Below are 15,720 nucleotides of genomic sequence, written 5' to 3' on the forward strand. Positions count from 1 at the left end.
ACTGATCAAGCGATGTTTTCAGCTACAAACCAGGTTTGGCGAAATCAGTGAGAAATATGTCATAATGTCAGACACTACTTTCGAAAACCCGCCAGCGCCAAAATTCGCTCATCCTCGTGCTCGGCCTCGACCTCTTCGACCTCTTTGACCCCTTCGCCTCCAAGTTACAGCCTCCTTCTCATCAGCCTCGCCCGGCAACAACTCCTCCCTCGTTTCCCAGTGTGCTTTTCACATTCTTTGACAGGCTACAAAGATGCCTTCGATGCTCTATACTCGAACAGGAGACAAGGGCAGCTCCCAGCTGTACTCGGGCGAGCGACGGCCCAAACATGATGCCGTCTTTATGGCCCTCGGTGATTTGGACGAACTCAATGCGCTGATTGGTGCCGCTCGTGAAGCCTACGCCGCTGTCGCTCAATGCCGTCCTGACACACCGCCCGCCGGTCTTGAGCCGTATCTCATTCACATTCAAGATACCCTCTTCAAACTTGGCAGTCACGTGGCCACACCCGCCGCCAGCGCCAGTGAAGAACTCGTATGTTTTGCGCACGTGCAGCTCTTGGGGCCACATTTATCCGCCTGCCTTACGATGACTGCGTGATACCTTCCGCAAAAATCTTGGCAGGTGTCGCGTGTCGCCTTTGATGCGGACCATAGCCTAGTCCTCAGACTGGAAGCCATGATCGATCTTCTCGATGGCGCCTTGCCCCCGCTCACCCGATTCATTCTACCATCTGGTGGTCCAGCAGCGTGAGTTCCTTCTGCCAAACTCATCGCGCCAGCCCCACAGCTGGCTCACAACTCACGCGGTGCGTACGCTGTTTTGCCATGACCTACAGCTGCCTTCTTCATCAGGCTCGGTGTACCTGCCGACGCGCTGAGCGCCATATGGCTCGCCTTTACGACGAAGACGCCGTCAGTTCTGAAGCCATGGCCTACATCAACCGGCTCAGTGACCTTCTATTCGCAGCGGCACGCTACGCCGCTCACACGTACGAACTACTCTTCCCATCCCAGCTCTCGTCGACACGCGCTCGTCTACCTCACTCATACGCTGCGTTCTTCTCGTTTCGCTTAGCACTGGCGCCACTGAACTCTGCTTTGAGCCGCAACGCGAGCCACCCGCGTTGGCCCTCGATACCCCTCAGGCACATCAAGAGCCTGCTTGGTCTATCAGTCATTTAATGGCCAGTGCTTGCGTCGTCACTGCTGTTGCCTTACTCGTGGGCCGCCGGGTCATGTCCTAGCTACCATACGCCAGCGACCGCGCCTTTTCAAAGTCTCTGACGTCGGTTGAGTAATAGAACGAGATACCCCGGTGCCAGTCCTCAAGCTGGGATACAATTCACTTTGCAACCCGCAAAAGGACATTCGTTTCACATTTGACAGTGTTCATGTCAGTCAAAGGCCATGGCGCGGGCTCGGACATTGGGCTCGCCGTCGTTTTGCAGGGCTGTAACCGTGCTGGTAAAGCTCGGCCACAGCGCTACTGCATTGCTTTGCACCGCCTTGAGAACCTCCACCGCCGCAATACGCGAACGTGACTGATGCGTATCTGCAACCAAACTACAGACACAACCGCATGCACAAGTCAGGTTCATCCCTTTTCACACCAGTGGTGTTGCCGATTTGACCGACACGCACCTGGCCACAAACTTCTGCAAATCCTCCAAATAGGGTGTTTGGTCCATTCCAGTCACCTCCAAGTGCCGGACCACGAGCTTGCTCAACGCAAGACGCATCTATACAACATTCACACAAGGATACCCACATGTTAACATTTTGCTTACACATGTCTTGCCATTCGACCCGAGACACGCCCACCTTGAGTGTGCTAAGCTGCCCTTGCTGCAGAACTTCGTGCAGAAGCGTTTGCGCTGCCTGTGTAGGGCAAAGGAGCACAGCGCGTGGCGCACCGTGTCATCAGCAATGGGATACAAAACAAGCAATAACAACGACAAATCAAAAGTTTCCATAAAAAGTCCCCAAAAGTCCAACCTCGTCCAATCGAGACGGCCAAGCAGCTGTGCAAATTCGCAAAGCCAAGAGACGGCGCTCTTCACGCTGTGAAGCACGCTCCACTTGTCGCGCACGCTGGGCATCGCGTGCAGCTTGCGTCCCTACTTCATCATCGTCTTCATCCGAGCTCTCTCGATCACCAGCGCCACTTGGCGTCCTACTCAAACAGCCAACGAGCAAAACAAAGGTTTCATGAGCTGGCACATCTTCAAAGACCCTCCACCCCCATGAAAAAGTTGCAGGTGCTGCGTTGGGCACCGCAAAAGAAGTTGACACAAGCCATTGGCGGCCTTACCCTCGGGCCAGCAGCCGCAGCTCTTCTGGCACGATGCCCCAAAAGTCAAAGCGCAGCTTGTCACACATCGCAGCAGTGCGTTGCAGGGCCTCCTGCCGATACTCGCGCCGCTTGCGGGTGCATTCCTTCAACACGGCTGACATAATCTACACGTCGTTTTTGAAAAAACAAAAAACAAAAAGAAAAGTCCATGACACGATGACAGGGCGTCACACCATTCAAAACCCCGACGCAGCGCCTCCTTTGCATACTCGCTTTATCATTTACCTGGAGCTTGGCATCATGGTTCAACTCTTTTTGACAGCCTTGGGCAATGGAGCCAACTGCGCTGATCAGCTCAGCCTTGCCATCCTGGGGAAAACAGCCGACGGTTGTGAGTCTACGAGCTTCAAAAGTTGTGAGGTTAGCTTGATGGAGGGCGAGTGTAGCCTACCCAGATGCGACCAGCAAGATCAACCAGGAGCTGCTCCATGAGTGCATCTCGCACGCGCAGCAGCTCATTGGCCTCTAGCTTCTGGCACAGCGCGCTGAGACAGGCAGCCGCCTGCCGCTTCACAGACCAGTCACGCTCCTCCAGCTTGGGTTTGAGCGTATCTAGCACTTCGCGGTGGTAGAGGCGCAACGTCGCCTGCTCCGATCCGGGATGGTTCTCCCATGCATCCTTAAAGAGCTGCGAAACCGTTTTGTTCTCATCAAACGTGCCATAAAAGGTCACGGGTAGCCTATTGCCAACACCAGAGGGGACACTCATAAAGACCAACAAGCACCAAACAACTCCCCGTCGCTCGCTTTCATTCTGCCTTGTAAAACACATCTGGATCAGGCGCAACATACAAGAGCGTGGCTTGATCAGCTGCCACATCGTTGGAGAATTGTCCCAGCGCACGATAAATGGCCGCGCTGCACAACAAGCCCACAGTGTCCAATCAGCGTGAGCAACGGGACTGCGAGCAAGCAGGCGGTCAGTCCATCCTCACGGGCGTTCTGCCTCACCAAGCCAAAATTTGATCAGCATTCTCGTGAAGCAAATAATTTTTTCTAGCACGCTTGATGCCGGCGGCGCAATCCTCCTACGAGCAGGCCGACGATGAGTCAAACGGATTTGGCCGGTTGTAAGCAAAAATGTGGTGACAAGAACATGAGAAAAAAAAAAACAAAAAAACAAAAAACAAAAACAAAAACAAACAAACAAACAGAGACAGCCAACGTACAGCCGATGCTACCCGAGCAACGGTGGCAAAAGCACGTGCAAATTCTCGCTGCAAAGGTGCCGATTTGCATGCAGCACCCGCAACCAGAGCCTTCAGCAGCTTGTTGCAATATGGGCGCAAATCCTCGCGACACTGTCGTACAAGGTCCATTACGACGCGAGCACAACCAGCACGCGTGCTGGTGCCGAGGCCCTTCTTGATCAAGTCCACCAGCTTGGGCATCAAAGTTGGCAGGACGTCGGCATCCACCAGCCGAATACAATCATCGAGGCAGGCGGCCAACGGCGAGGTTCGGTGCATGGAGGTGCGAACCTCGTCGACAATGTTTGAGACGTGGTCATCGTTCAAGGCATTGGACAAGTAGTCCAATTGCCCCGACTCAGTCCCGGAGAGAGCTTCGAGTAGCGTCGCAATCAACATGGCTGCATGTGGCTTGAGGGCAGCCCCAGCTTCCTTTGACACGTCAACCAGTGTCTCCAGGCTGATGGCTTTGACAGTCTTGACTCGGGAGATGAGCCCGACATCGAGCAACACTGTCAACAACACTTGCATGGCGGCTGGCGCCGAGGCAGGTGCGCTCTTGCAAATGGTGATTGTGTTTTTTTGTAGGCGCTTCAAGGCATTGAGCGCAGCCTCACGCACACTCTCCTTGATATCGTCGACAACCCGGAAGAGAGTGAGCCACAGATGCTCAAAGTGATCTTCCAGCTCTGACCAGCCGCGGCCCCGCAGAAGGTCAGCCATGGCCGCGGCGGCTGACTCGCGAAGGCGCCACTGTGAGGAAGTGAGATTCTCGACTAGGTCCTCGAGGATGGCGGCAAAGTGCTGGTCGACGGCCTTGGTCGGGTTCCTCACCAGGGCCTTCCAAATGGCCTCCATGGCATTTTGCACGTGGCTTGCCGGATCAAAGCGGTATCTAGAAGCCATACAACAACTGTCAGGCGGCGACGAGTCGACGAGGTCTGCACAACTGGTCCCCGGTACGCACCGGTAGAGCTTGGGGATCAGCTTGGGCAGGTATGCTTCAAGCTCTTCACTTGCCAGGGTTGCCAGGTGCGCAAACCCACTGGCAGCACCCTTTTTGGCATTCCAAGTGGCCTGGTGATTGGCCAGGCTCATGAAGCTGCAACATCCAAATAGCGAGCCAACCAAGTCAAGACACGATGGGCGCACTGGGCAATGCCGTATCGGATTGCTCCACCCACCGATAAATCAAATCAGGCTTGTTAAGCTCGGAGGCCAGGGAGCAAAGCTCTTTGTACGTTTTGAGATTAGTCCCTTCCACAGTCTTGCCCACCTCACCGTGAGCAAAAACTGCGTCCTCGCTGCCTGCGTCATAGCGATGATGCTACAGGGGGGCCGGTCCCAGTTGTGGCATGGTTTGATGAGCTGCAGGCAGGCGGTGCAGGCAGAGGGATGGCGACATGGGCACCCATGGAAGGCACGCCGGCGTACCTTGGCGCGTCCACCTTTGGAAAGGTTTTCGACGAGCATGTCTACGAGCTGACGTTTGGTGGCGGTGGTGCCCATTTCATAGCACAGGGAAATGCCATCCGAGGCCAAGGCTTGCGTGATATCGTTGCCTTCGGCCAATACATCCACAAACGCTGTTTGAATTTCGCCCAACTTGGGCTGCAGCTCAGGAAGGTGGCCGTTGCTTTTGAGGAGGCGAAGCAGCCAGACGGCGGCAGCGGACCGATGAGGCGCCTTGGAGCTGTTGCACCAATTGTTTAAAATCGTATCCAACAGGGCCGCCGTGGCGGCGCCAGCTGCGGAGGCTGTCCAGGCACTAGTGTCGGGGGCCGGAGCTAGCGCAGCGGGGAAGTAGGGGTCACAGGCCGCCTTGGCATGGCATCCCGCCGTCAGGAGCGCCAACACGTCCCCAGCCGCCATGTTGATTTCCAACGACTTGCGCTCACTCGTCTTCATGATGGCTTGGATCACCTCGTCATCGGGTCGCTCTGGCAAGGCAAGGAAAAACATGGCCCCAACACATCGCAGCAGTTGCTCCATGAGCAGCGCGGGCACGGCGCTGTCAGACGTTTCAGCAGCCAGCTGCAGCAAACGTTTATGCAGCGGACTGTCCCGTGGCACTGCATCGGGCCGATAGCGATGCAAAAGCATCGCGCTCTGGTGGAGACAGGCCACCAATGAGCACGGCAAGGAGGAGATAGCAGGGACATGCGCAAGCCAAGCCCAATAAAAGCACCACACATACCTCTGCAGCGGCACCACGCAGCACGGGCGAAGGGTGCTCCAGGGCGCTCAGGATGGCTTTGGGCATGTCCAGATTGTCCGGCATTGGTGTCTTGCTCCAGGCAAGAACGGCAGCAGCAGCACGCAGATGGCCATCAATGGCGGGAATGCTACGTTGCTGTTCTGCAAGGCCATGGTTGGCACAGGTTTGAAGCCAGCCTCGAATTTGCTCCGGGGAAGCTTGAAGGGAAAGATAGCTCATCATCAAGCTGAAGCGGTGTCGCAGTGCCGCCTGGGCATGGTCTAGCTGTTCGAGACACCAGCGGTCACAATCGACAGCAAAGCGTTGACTGAGGGAGGGTTGAACAGAAAAAAGGTCCAAGAAGCTTTCGATAGCTTCCAGTCGCAAGGCATCGCTGCCATTGGGCGCCTAACGAAAGCGATGGGCAAGCGCAAGCATTGTATGAGACGGAGGAAAACGAGCGTGAGGAGATCCAATACGGTTCGGGTCAAGCACGGCGGGCCGCACCATGGCCACGGTGAGGATATCAGCATATTGGGCGAGAGTGTCGGGATGTGCTTGGGCATAGCCGTGCAACTGGTCCAGACGGTGCTGTTCCCAATCTGGGTTCTCGGTTCGAAAGCCGCCGCCCACGGCGATACCTCCGCTGACTGTCGCACTCGCACCACCCGTGGCATCCCGCACCACCTCGCATTCGCGCTCCCAGCAGCGGCTCAGATACTGCAAGATGGCACGCATAGCTGATACGCTGTAAGGCAAGGCCAAGCTGGACCAGGCTGGCTGCATGTCAGCGCGACGCTTGCGCACGGGAAGGCCATCAGTGATTCGTGTGTGAAGAAATGCGAGGAGCTCGGCAAAAGCTGGGGCTTTACGCATTTGTTCCTTCGTATCGGCACCCAGCTCCGTGGTGTCTTCCGTGTCCTGGGATAGACGAAGACCGCGACGGGCCTCTTGGCGCACATCTTCGCGGTCATCGCCCATGGCCAAAAGTAGAGGCAGACGACTGTCTACATGATCTGGGGGAAAGCACGTGTCCAGATATTGCACGGCCAGCACCTTGGTGGCCGAATCAGCGTGTAGGGTCAGATCGGTTAGCGTATGCAGGAGTTTGGTAGCTGCAGCGGGTGAGAGGTCAGCATAGACTTGGCGCAAGAGCTTGAGCGCTTCCAGCACATATTGCCCCACAGCTGTGCCGGCGGTGGCCTGAAGGCGGGTGAAGAGGAATCGGAGGAGGTCAATGTTGTCCTTGACGGCCGCAGGATGCGCTCGGCCTAGAGCCCCGAGGGTTTGATAGACTTCGCCCGCAAGGTCAATGGCTGCTTGTTGGTCGTCAAGCATGGCGCGGACCTTGGCCAGAAAGAGGGGCAAGATGCCAGCGCGGAGATGAACTGGACAGGCAGCGGCCACGGCTCGCATTAGCCGCAGGCCCAAACTGCGAATCCTGGTTTCGCGATGGCCCACGGCTGTGAAGACGGTCTGCAGGATTTGCGGAAAGCACTCGGCAGCTTTTGGAGCAGCCACAAGCTGCTTGAGGATGAGGGTTTGCAATTTGGGGCTAGCGGGCATTTGGCGGGTTTCAGGGGGCACAACTTGGCCCGGCTGCAAAACCGTGCCGCCAAAGAGGAAAAGCACGCGCTGGATAAGCGTGCTGTCATCAAGGGTCATGTTTTTGCGGCGCATGGCTGTGAGGGCACGATCGGAGACGTCTTCATGTGCGCTACCAGCACCACACAACAGGGCATAAAAAGCGGCCTGGGGGGCAAAGAGGCGGTCCTCATTAAGAAGCTTGATGAGGCCCAGCTTCAGTTGCAATACGTCCTCGCGCGTCGGACAATTGTGGAGTTGTCCCTTGGCATCGACCAGGCCGGTCACGTCTGCCTGACTGAGACCGGGGGCCGGTGTGAATGTTGCGGCAGTGGTGCCATCCCCAAACTGTTGCGGTGATTCGCGCAGGAGCATGATGGTCGAGATGGCTGTCAGCACGAGATCGTGCACGGCGGACACTTCGCAACCAAGAGCTGCCAAGCGGGTCTCGGGTTCCCCGGAGGGGAGTGTGAGTTTCGGTAGATAGGGAATGGCCAGTTTGAGCACCAATGCACCATCTTCTTTGTGTGGCCTAAGCCGGGTCGCGAGTGAGTGCCAAGCAGTGTTCACGCGGGAAAGGATGCTGACAGAGGTAGCTGAACCTGGGAGGAGACTTACGCAGAGGGGCAGGCACGCAGCATGTCGGGCACGCGGGCGATTCGATCTGGTAGAGGTAGCCGTTCAAAGGCTTTGCGAAAGTAGACGCGGGTCAAGGGCCGGCTGGCAGCAGGCGTCTCTGAAGAGAGCAGCTGGGTCTGCAACGCCTCGATGGGCAATTGCATCTGGGGGTAGCTATTGAGCATCTGGAGGAAAAGCAGTTGGTGAGCTATTTAGAGAATGACGAGTAGCAGGGCGGGTTTGGGAAGCAGTCAAATCGAGAAGGAAAAACAAAAGGACGAGTCATGGTGCAACACACGGGGGTAGCTGGTCAGTCGGCAACGCGAGGCGGGATGTTCACACCTGGTTGACATGGCTGAGGACAGCCATGAGTTTTTTGCGGACAGGCTCACTATCCGAAGCTGCCTTGAGCAAGAGCGGGGCCAAGAGGCCATGAAGCTGGTTCTGGAAAGACTTGTCATCGATGGCCGAAGCCAAGCGCAACAACACGCGCTCCAGCAGCGCTATTCACCGGCGAACGTTGGAGCCATCAAACATTGACATTGGTCGCCACGTCAGTCACCATTCGGAAACGGCAGCCACTTCAAGCACCCACAACCCCTGCACTACCCCAAGTCAGCTCATGGACACATTATCCCCTCCTCCTCCTCCTCTTCCTAGCAATCTCCTGATCATTGCATTTGCAAACAGCCGCCCCTGAAGGGACCGGCGCTGCCAGTGCGTCACTGATCCAGCCACCGCGACACATACCGCTCTCATCCGCCATTTTCTTGTGTTGTTTAAATTTCTAAAAAAAAAAATTTGGTGAGAGGTGTAGATCTTTTACACCAACCACAGCTTTGAAAAAATGGAAATTCAAAGTTTTAAAAAAGTTTCATAATTTTTGTTTGTGATGTTTGATATGTTGCAACGCCATTGGCCACCAGGGTCATGGGGCTCATTAAGCGCCTGCGTCCAAGTGTCTGGCTGAACGGCGTGTGATCAGCTTGGGTCTGTCTTGCCCTGGGTTGTGAGCAAAAGAGAGGTTGTCAAATTTCAGCTGGATTTGAATCTCTGGGATGAGGCGGGGAAGCCAAAAGACAACAGAAAGAAAGCACGACGCAAATGGGCGTTGGAAGGTTTAGCTATATCGAGGCGAGACCCTAACGGTTAGACGCTCAGAGCACAGAGACGAGACAAAAGAGAGAGAAAGACGCCTCGCCGAGCAAGGCAGTATTTGTAGCATGGAAGGGCGTGCAGCGCGCAGCGCTGGCATGGTGAATGCACAAAGGAAATGCCTAGCAGAGGCTTTTTTAAGCTTCTGAAGCGGGAGCGCTCGCCTCGTTGGCCTCCTCTTCAGGGCCAGAGGTGTCATCGTTGGCCGACTTTGACTTTTGCTTGGACTTGCGGCGTCGAACATCAGTGACCTGCACGACGGCCACGGCTTCTTCCGTCGGTTGTGCCTTGAGCGCTTCTTCCTTCTTCTTGGCCTGTTCTTGTTTTGCAGCGTGCTGATCCAGACGATCTTGTTGCACCGTGTATGCCTTTGTGGCCCGTTTCTACGCAAGCGGCCCAAGACCTGATCAGACGGGCTTGCGGCTGCCCAGCCACCAATGGCTTCTGTACAGAGCAAGCCTGAGCATGCTTTCTCTACCTTGAGCTTCTTGACGCGATCGTGTAGCTGGAGCATTTCTCGCTTCAGCGTGGTCAGCTTGGTGGTATAAGAGGGTACTTTGCTCAGCTGCGCCCGGAAAATAAGCAAAAGAAAAAAGAATCAAAAGGAAGCAGCCAGTATAGAGAGCAGCACACCATGTCGTGAGACCGTGAGACCAGGCGTGACTCGTCGACATGGATGAGGTCGTGGATGTGAAACAGAGGGAGCCGTCTTGAGCATCGTTCAATCATACGTACCGTTTCAGCTACTTCTTGAATGGAGCGGTTCCCTTGAAGAGATTCGTGCTGGGCAAGTAAGACTTCAATCAGGCCACACTGCGCCGTCCTGTGCGTGCACAAGCCCCCACCCGCTGATCATGAGTTCAAGCCCACTGAACTGAGTGCAACCAAGGGCGGGAAGCAGGTCGAAACATACGAGACATCCCGCAGCGTTTTTTCCAGCACTTCAGTCGTCGGCGTAAAGGCTGCTAGCAGGTTTGCGGCGCCAGCCAGTGGGTCCAACCCTCCGCTGCCGTTCGTCACCGCTGGCTTCGTGTCCGTTTCGGCCGCCATGTCTATCAGCCCCACCGCATCAATGCACATGAGCACCAGTCAGCAAGCTACTGCTTCTTGTTCTCTTTCTATCTCTTGCCCATTCCAAGCCAGGTGTTTGCCTCGGCTCGAAGCGCGCATGGCCTTGATCTCCCATCGACCTCCAAGTGATCTTCCACTGATCGCACGCACCTCCAAATCGCTTGGAAAAAAAAAAGAAAGAAAAAGAGAAAAAAAAATGAGAGAGAGAGAGAAGAGAGAGAGAGAGAGAGAGAGAGAGAGAGAGAGAGAGAGAGAGAGAGAGAGAGAGAGAGAGAGAGAGAGAGAGAGAGAGAGAGAGAGAGAGAGAGAGTTTAAGCAGTACATGTAATGGCATAAGCAATAAAGATTTAAGAGCAAAACTACCACATGTAACAACAAAGAGAGAGAGAGAGATGGAAAAAAGACAATGCATACAAACTTTGCGACTGGAGGGTGAGAATGAGAGAGAGAGAGGCTAGGGAGTCGGAGGGATGGCGGCAAGAGAGGCTTTGAAGAGAACAGAAGGGTTTTAAAGATTCGGGAGAGCTGCAAGCGAGAGAGGGAGAGAGGATTGTCTGTTTGAACGTGGCGGCGCTTTTTTTTGCAAGTGGAAAAAATGAAGGGAGAATAGACACGGGCGGGGTGTGATTCTTTGCTGTTGACCAGTCAATCGTAGTTGTCAATTTGTCCTGGAAGCAAAGCTCGCCAACACAAAAGGTTCGTTCTTAAACAGCGATGCTGGCGGCTGGGGTTGCCGAGGGACACTACACACGGGCTGGGTGGCTTTAAAGCATCGGCGTGTGAATCGGATTTACACACACACACACACACACACACACACACACATGTCCACCTCGTCATTCATAGGCACAGAGACACAGAGCCGACGCTCAGGCAAGGGACTCAACGAGAGTTAGAAAGCCACGACCGTATGGCGATAACGGGCCGTCGACATACCGGCAGCAGAAGCCCAGGAGGTGCCGTCGTAGACGGCGACGGAATTGAGAACAAGACCATTGTTCCCACCGGCAGCATAGATCTTGCCACCTAGGCTAGCCATGGCAAAGTGGTAGCGTGTACCCAACATGTTGTCCTCCTGGGCCCAGCGAACACCATCACAAGACTCGACTTTGTTGAGCACGGCTCCGTGAATGCCGCCAGCGGCATAGAGCTTGGCGCCCAGAGCTGCGACTCCTAGGCCATATCGCGCCGTGGGCATTTGAGTGCCCGTGTGCCATGATACGCCATCAAAGTACTCGGCATTGGTCAGGTAATAGGAATTATAGCCTCCTACGAGATAAAGACGGTCTTGGAACACGGCTGCCGCTGCGTAACGCCGTGCCAACGGAAGACGGGGGCCCGAGCTCCAGCTGATGCCGTCAAAGACCTCGACGTCATCAAGATAGTCGAAGCGAAACCCGCCAAGCAGATAAAGTCGATCACGAAACGTAACTGCCGCACAATCTTGGCGAGCAGAGGGGATGCTAACCCCGGAAACCCAGGCATTCCCGTCCAAGACCTCGACTGAGCTCAGCATGCCACCAACACCGTAGCCGCCGAGTACATACAGCTTGCCACGAAACGCGGCAGCAGCATGGCCTGAACGAGCCGTCTGCAGGGCGGGCCCATAACTCCAAGAAACACCATCGAAAATTTCCACGGAAGCAATGTTCGTCGCGAATGAGGTCAAACCACCAATAGCAGCAATGCGGGTCGCTGTCGATGGGTCTACGGTGGTTGTTGTTGGAGTAGTCGTGGTCGTGGTTGTTGTTGTTGTTGTTGTTGTTGTTGTTGTTGTTGTTGTTGTTGTGGTGGTGGTAGTTGTCGTTGTCGGTGTCGTTGTCGTTGTGGTGGTCGTTGTTTGTTGTCGTGTTGTCGTGGACGGCTCCTGGGCTTGAAGCAGGGTCACAAGCCGACTCAACTCATCCAACTCGCCAAGCACGTCAATACCATCAATGAAAACCCGAGTCGTGTGCCCAGTGCCAGTCGAGCTGTTAATAAACAGGTTGCCATGTCCATCCGAGACCACCAAAGGGCGTGGCGATCGAGCTTCAACAGCGGTCGTGCCGAGCAGCAACACCACCAGAAGGGCGTGCCCTACCACGCTTCGCCACCCATACATCGGTGTTGTCAAATCGACAGAAGCTCATCCGCTCTCCACTTGGCCAATCTGTAAAATGTCGACCCGATTCCAGCCCCCATCCGACACGCCCGCGCGCCGGTGTGTGTGTTTGCGTGTGTGTCCGGTTCAGTGGTCTCAGCTGTTTAGATCCGGTCGCACGCTCGTCGCACGCCCCCTCTCTCTCTCATGTCCTGTGCTCCAACATAAGTAACACACACACACACTCAAAGAGTGATGCTAAATGACCTGAAATACGATCTGACAATACGATCTGACAATACGATCTGACAATACGATCTGACAATACGATCTGACAATACGATCTGACAATACGATCTGACAATACGATCTGACAATACGATCTGACAATACGATCTGACAATACGATCTGACAATACGATCTGACAATACCATTAAATTTTCTGACAACAACGACTCACACACAACTTTTTTAAGATAAGCAACACGGGATGTGGACGTGATGGATGAATCATTTCTTGACGACCAGGGATTTTTTCCTTTGGATCCAACAGCAGCCCAAGACGCCATGGTACGCCTCGCTCTCGGGCCGTTCGTCCTGAATGACCTCCGCCTTCCTCCGTCGTCCGTCCTCGGTCCTCGACCCTTGTCCTCTGCCCTCTGCCCTCTGCCGTCTGCCCTCTGTCCATCGGGCCTTGTTCCTTCTCTGTTTTGGTCTTGTTGCCGCTGCTTGCCGTCTGGGCCTTGGTCTTGTCCTGTGACCCCTGCTTTCGCGCTCTTGCTTCCTCCGGGGCTGCCTCAAATCATTTCTTCTCCTCGTTGGACTGCGCAGGCGACCCGCTATACGCAGCGATATGTGGACCAGCAGCGGATGGAGGCGCGGCGCGCTGAAGTCCAACGCCAGGACCAGCTTCAATCCTTGCGCATTGATACCGTTCTCAATGCCAACGCTGCCAGTGATGAACGCGTAGAGGCCAAGCGCCGCGCACGCCTCATGGCTGAGCTGCAACGCGAGCGCGAGCTTGAAGATCGCATCATCAGCGTACGACCAACTGCGCGCCCCGTCTTAAAGAAACCAACGTTCCTGACCACTGCTCCTCCTGGCAGCCTTGGAAGCGCTCTGACACCCCTCCCTCGCATATCTACAGGATCAGCAGCGCCGTGAAGATCACGCTCGCATGCAGGAGCAAGAGGAACGGTTGGCCGCCGAGCTTTTGCGCATCGAAACAGAACGCGAGCGGGATGCGCGCTATCGCCAGCAGCTGCGCGCCACTGATCCCGAGCTTCGCGGTTGGTTTTTGTCAACCCATCTTGTCCTTTGACTTGCGGACAAGCCACAACTGGCCGAGAGCTCATTTCCATGTGGTGACCTCGCACCGTTTTCCAGAGCTGGAGCGCAAGCTCAATGCAGCCTACGTCACCAAGGAGCGCCATCAACAGATTGTGCATCAACAGGGCATGACCGCAACTGCCCGACTTGAGGATCTGGAAATGGCCCGCATTGAACGCGAACTCCGGGAACAGGCCGAGGCCGAAGGTGGGTTGCCATGTCTTCTCCGACCAACCAGCTTCTCGCGCTTGTGCCCTTGAGTTGTGCCCTCGGGTTGTGCCCTCGGGTTGTGCCCTGATTTATTTTCTTGTTTCTTCATTCCTGGATTGATAGAGCGTGAACAGGAACGAGCGCGATGGGAGGAACAGAAAAAATATCAGTCAGAGTTGGAGGAGCAACTTGAGGATCAAGAGGCACGAAAGCTCAAGGCTTATGAGGAGTTTCTCAAGGAGAAACTTGTCATTGATGAAATTGTCCAGCGTATCTACGAGGAGGATCGCCAAGTGGCACAAGCTCAAATGGAGAAGCAGGTGCGGTATCAACCTCGTGTCGCTGCACTGCCAGCTTCGGTCTCTTGTCGTCTCCCCATTCCAGCCGCTGCCGCAATCATACGCTCCCTTCACCCAAGCTTTGGTCGATTGCTGACATTTTAGCGTGCCGCCAAGAGCGAGATGGACGACTTTATGCGTCAACGACAAGCATGGCAGCGTTATGAGGAGGAACAAATGCGTGAAGAGAATGAGCGCATTCTCAAGTAAGTTCCGTGGCTCATTCTTTGTTTTGCCATCTATGCCGTTCTCTCCGCTTTGTAGTGGACAACAACCGTTGCGTTTGGTCAGAGATGGCAATGAAGTGCGAGGCCGATTGATGCGCGCGGTGTGCTCTTGGTTCCATTAGGCACGCCCATGAGAAGCAAGAACAAGAGCGTGAGCGTATGCGCGGGTTGTTGGAGCGTGAGGAGCAAAAGGAGCACTTGCGCGAGCAATTGGCCGACAAGCTTCGTCGCGAGCGCGAAGAGCAAGAGGAAATGGATCGTATCCGCCTCGAACTGGCCGAGGAGGAGATGCGTGATCGGGAACGTCAGCGTGAGCGCATGGAAACTGAGGTAGGTGCATCGCAAAACTCTTGTTGGGCATGTTGCCTGATTGGTGTTCCAACCCATCTTTGCTTGAATCTTGCTGTTGTTGTCTTCTCTTGACTTGCGCGTGTTTGATTGTTTCTTCTTCTAGCAACGCATCCGTCAGCGCCTGGCATTGCAGCAAGCGGCTGAAGAAGACCTGGCTGCCAAGGCAGCGCGGTTGGAGCGCGAACGCGCAGAGGAAGAAGCCTTCCGGGTTGCCATGCTGGAAAAGTTTGCGTTGGATGATCGCCTGGAGCAGATGAACGCCCAGCGACGCCGCATGAAACGCCAGGAGCACACGCGTGCAGTCGAGGCGTTGATCGAAGAGCGCCGTGCTCGCAAGGAGTTTGAACGTCAACAGGAGCAGCGCCAGGATATGACGATGCGACAGGCTGAGGAGGCTCGCCGTCGTGTCATTGAGGAGGAGCGCCAGCGCTTGCTGGCTGAGCATGCCACCAAGCTCTTGGGCTTTTTGCCAAAGGTAAGCACCAAATGTGCGGCTGCTGTTCTGGTTGAAGAATCGCATCGGATTGCGCCTGCTCACTGCTCGATTGGCATCGGGGCGATAGTCTGTATTCCGAGGCACCGAAGAGGCTGCGCAACTGGGTCCAGAGTTTGCAGAGACGTACTCGCGGCGGCCACAGCATGACATGTATGATGCGTATTAGTGAGCGTGACTGAACCAGGCAGCTGAATGGACTCATTCTTTTCAAGTGTCTTTTGTCGTTTATTTGTCCTTTGTCGAGGCCCTGCTTCCACTGTTTCCTTTTTTTTTTTTGCTATAACTGTCTTCGCTTGAAGCGATTTACCCCGAACATGGACGCCCACGCCCGCTTACATGTGTAAGCGAGGCGGAGGGTGAAGCCCGCCGGACGAGGCCGTCTGTGCCGGGGGTCGATGGTGTGTTGTTTCTTTTATCTCTTCACTGCTTGCTGGCAGCCTCGGCTGCAATTGAGGGAGGGACGCTATTTTGAGGGCGTTGTTTCGCAATGGCGTAGCTTGGATATGCATACATGGGG

At 55.2% G+C, this 15,720-nt stretch overlaps 2 protein-coding genes across 2 annotated transcripts; one reads left to right on the forward strand and one right to left on the reverse strand.

Moving 5' to 3' along the window:
- Window positions 1-1,326: 1,326 nt before the first annotated feature.
- Window positions 1,327-12,272, reverse strand: MONBRDRAFT_34577 (uncharacterized protein; the record flags this gene model as incomplete). The annotated part of the gene is made up of 26 exons (XM_001750446.1): window positions 1,327-1,566; window positions 1,645-1,742; window positions 1,825-1,881; window positions 2,125-2,176; window positions 2,315-2,460; window positions 2,582-2,665; window positions 2,748-3,036; window positions 3,149-3,214; window positions 3,308-3,384; window positions 3,667-4,441; window positions 4,514-4,648; window positions 4,731-4,873; window positions 4,981-5,655; window positions 5,744-6,151; window positions 6,251-6,946; window positions 7,091-7,859; window positions 7,946-8,130; window positions 8,288-8,448; window positions 8,696-8,732; window positions 9,352-9,483; window positions 9,579-9,665; window positions 9,836-9,923; window positions 10,014-10,152; window positions 10,291-10,331; window positions 10,535-10,625; window positions 11,108-12,272. The coding sequence occupies 26 exons, from the start codon at window positions 12,270-12,272 to the stop codon at window positions 1,398-1,400; spliced, it is 6,765 nt and encodes a 2,254-aa protein (XP_001750498.1). The 3' UTR covers window positions 1,327-1,397.
- Window positions 12,273-12,753: 481 nt separating this feature from the next.
- On the forward strand, window positions 12,754-15,668 carry MONBRDRAFT_34578 (uncharacterized protein; the record flags this gene model as incomplete). The annotated part of the gene is made up of 9 exons (XM_001750408.1): window positions 12,754-12,822; window positions 13,084-13,293; window positions 13,400-13,541; window positions 13,639-13,788; window positions 13,915-14,111; window positions 14,235-14,335; window positions 14,479-14,686; window positions 14,811-15,182; window positions 15,271-15,668. 9 exons carry the CDS (start codon window positions 12,754-12,756, stop codon window positions 15,367-15,369), a joined length of 1,548 nt encoding a protein of 515 aa, XP_001750460.1. The 3' UTR covers window positions 15,370-15,668.
- Window positions 15,669-15,720: the final 52 nt, after the last annotated feature.

This window comes from Monosiga brevicollis, genomic scaffold (assembly GCF_000002865.3).
Source record: "Monosiga brevicollis MX1 MONBRscaffold_41 genomic scaffold, whole genome shotgun sequence".
NCBI classification, from domain to species: Eukaryota; class Choanoflagellata; order Craspedida; family Salpingoecidae; genus Monosiga; species Monosiga brevicollis.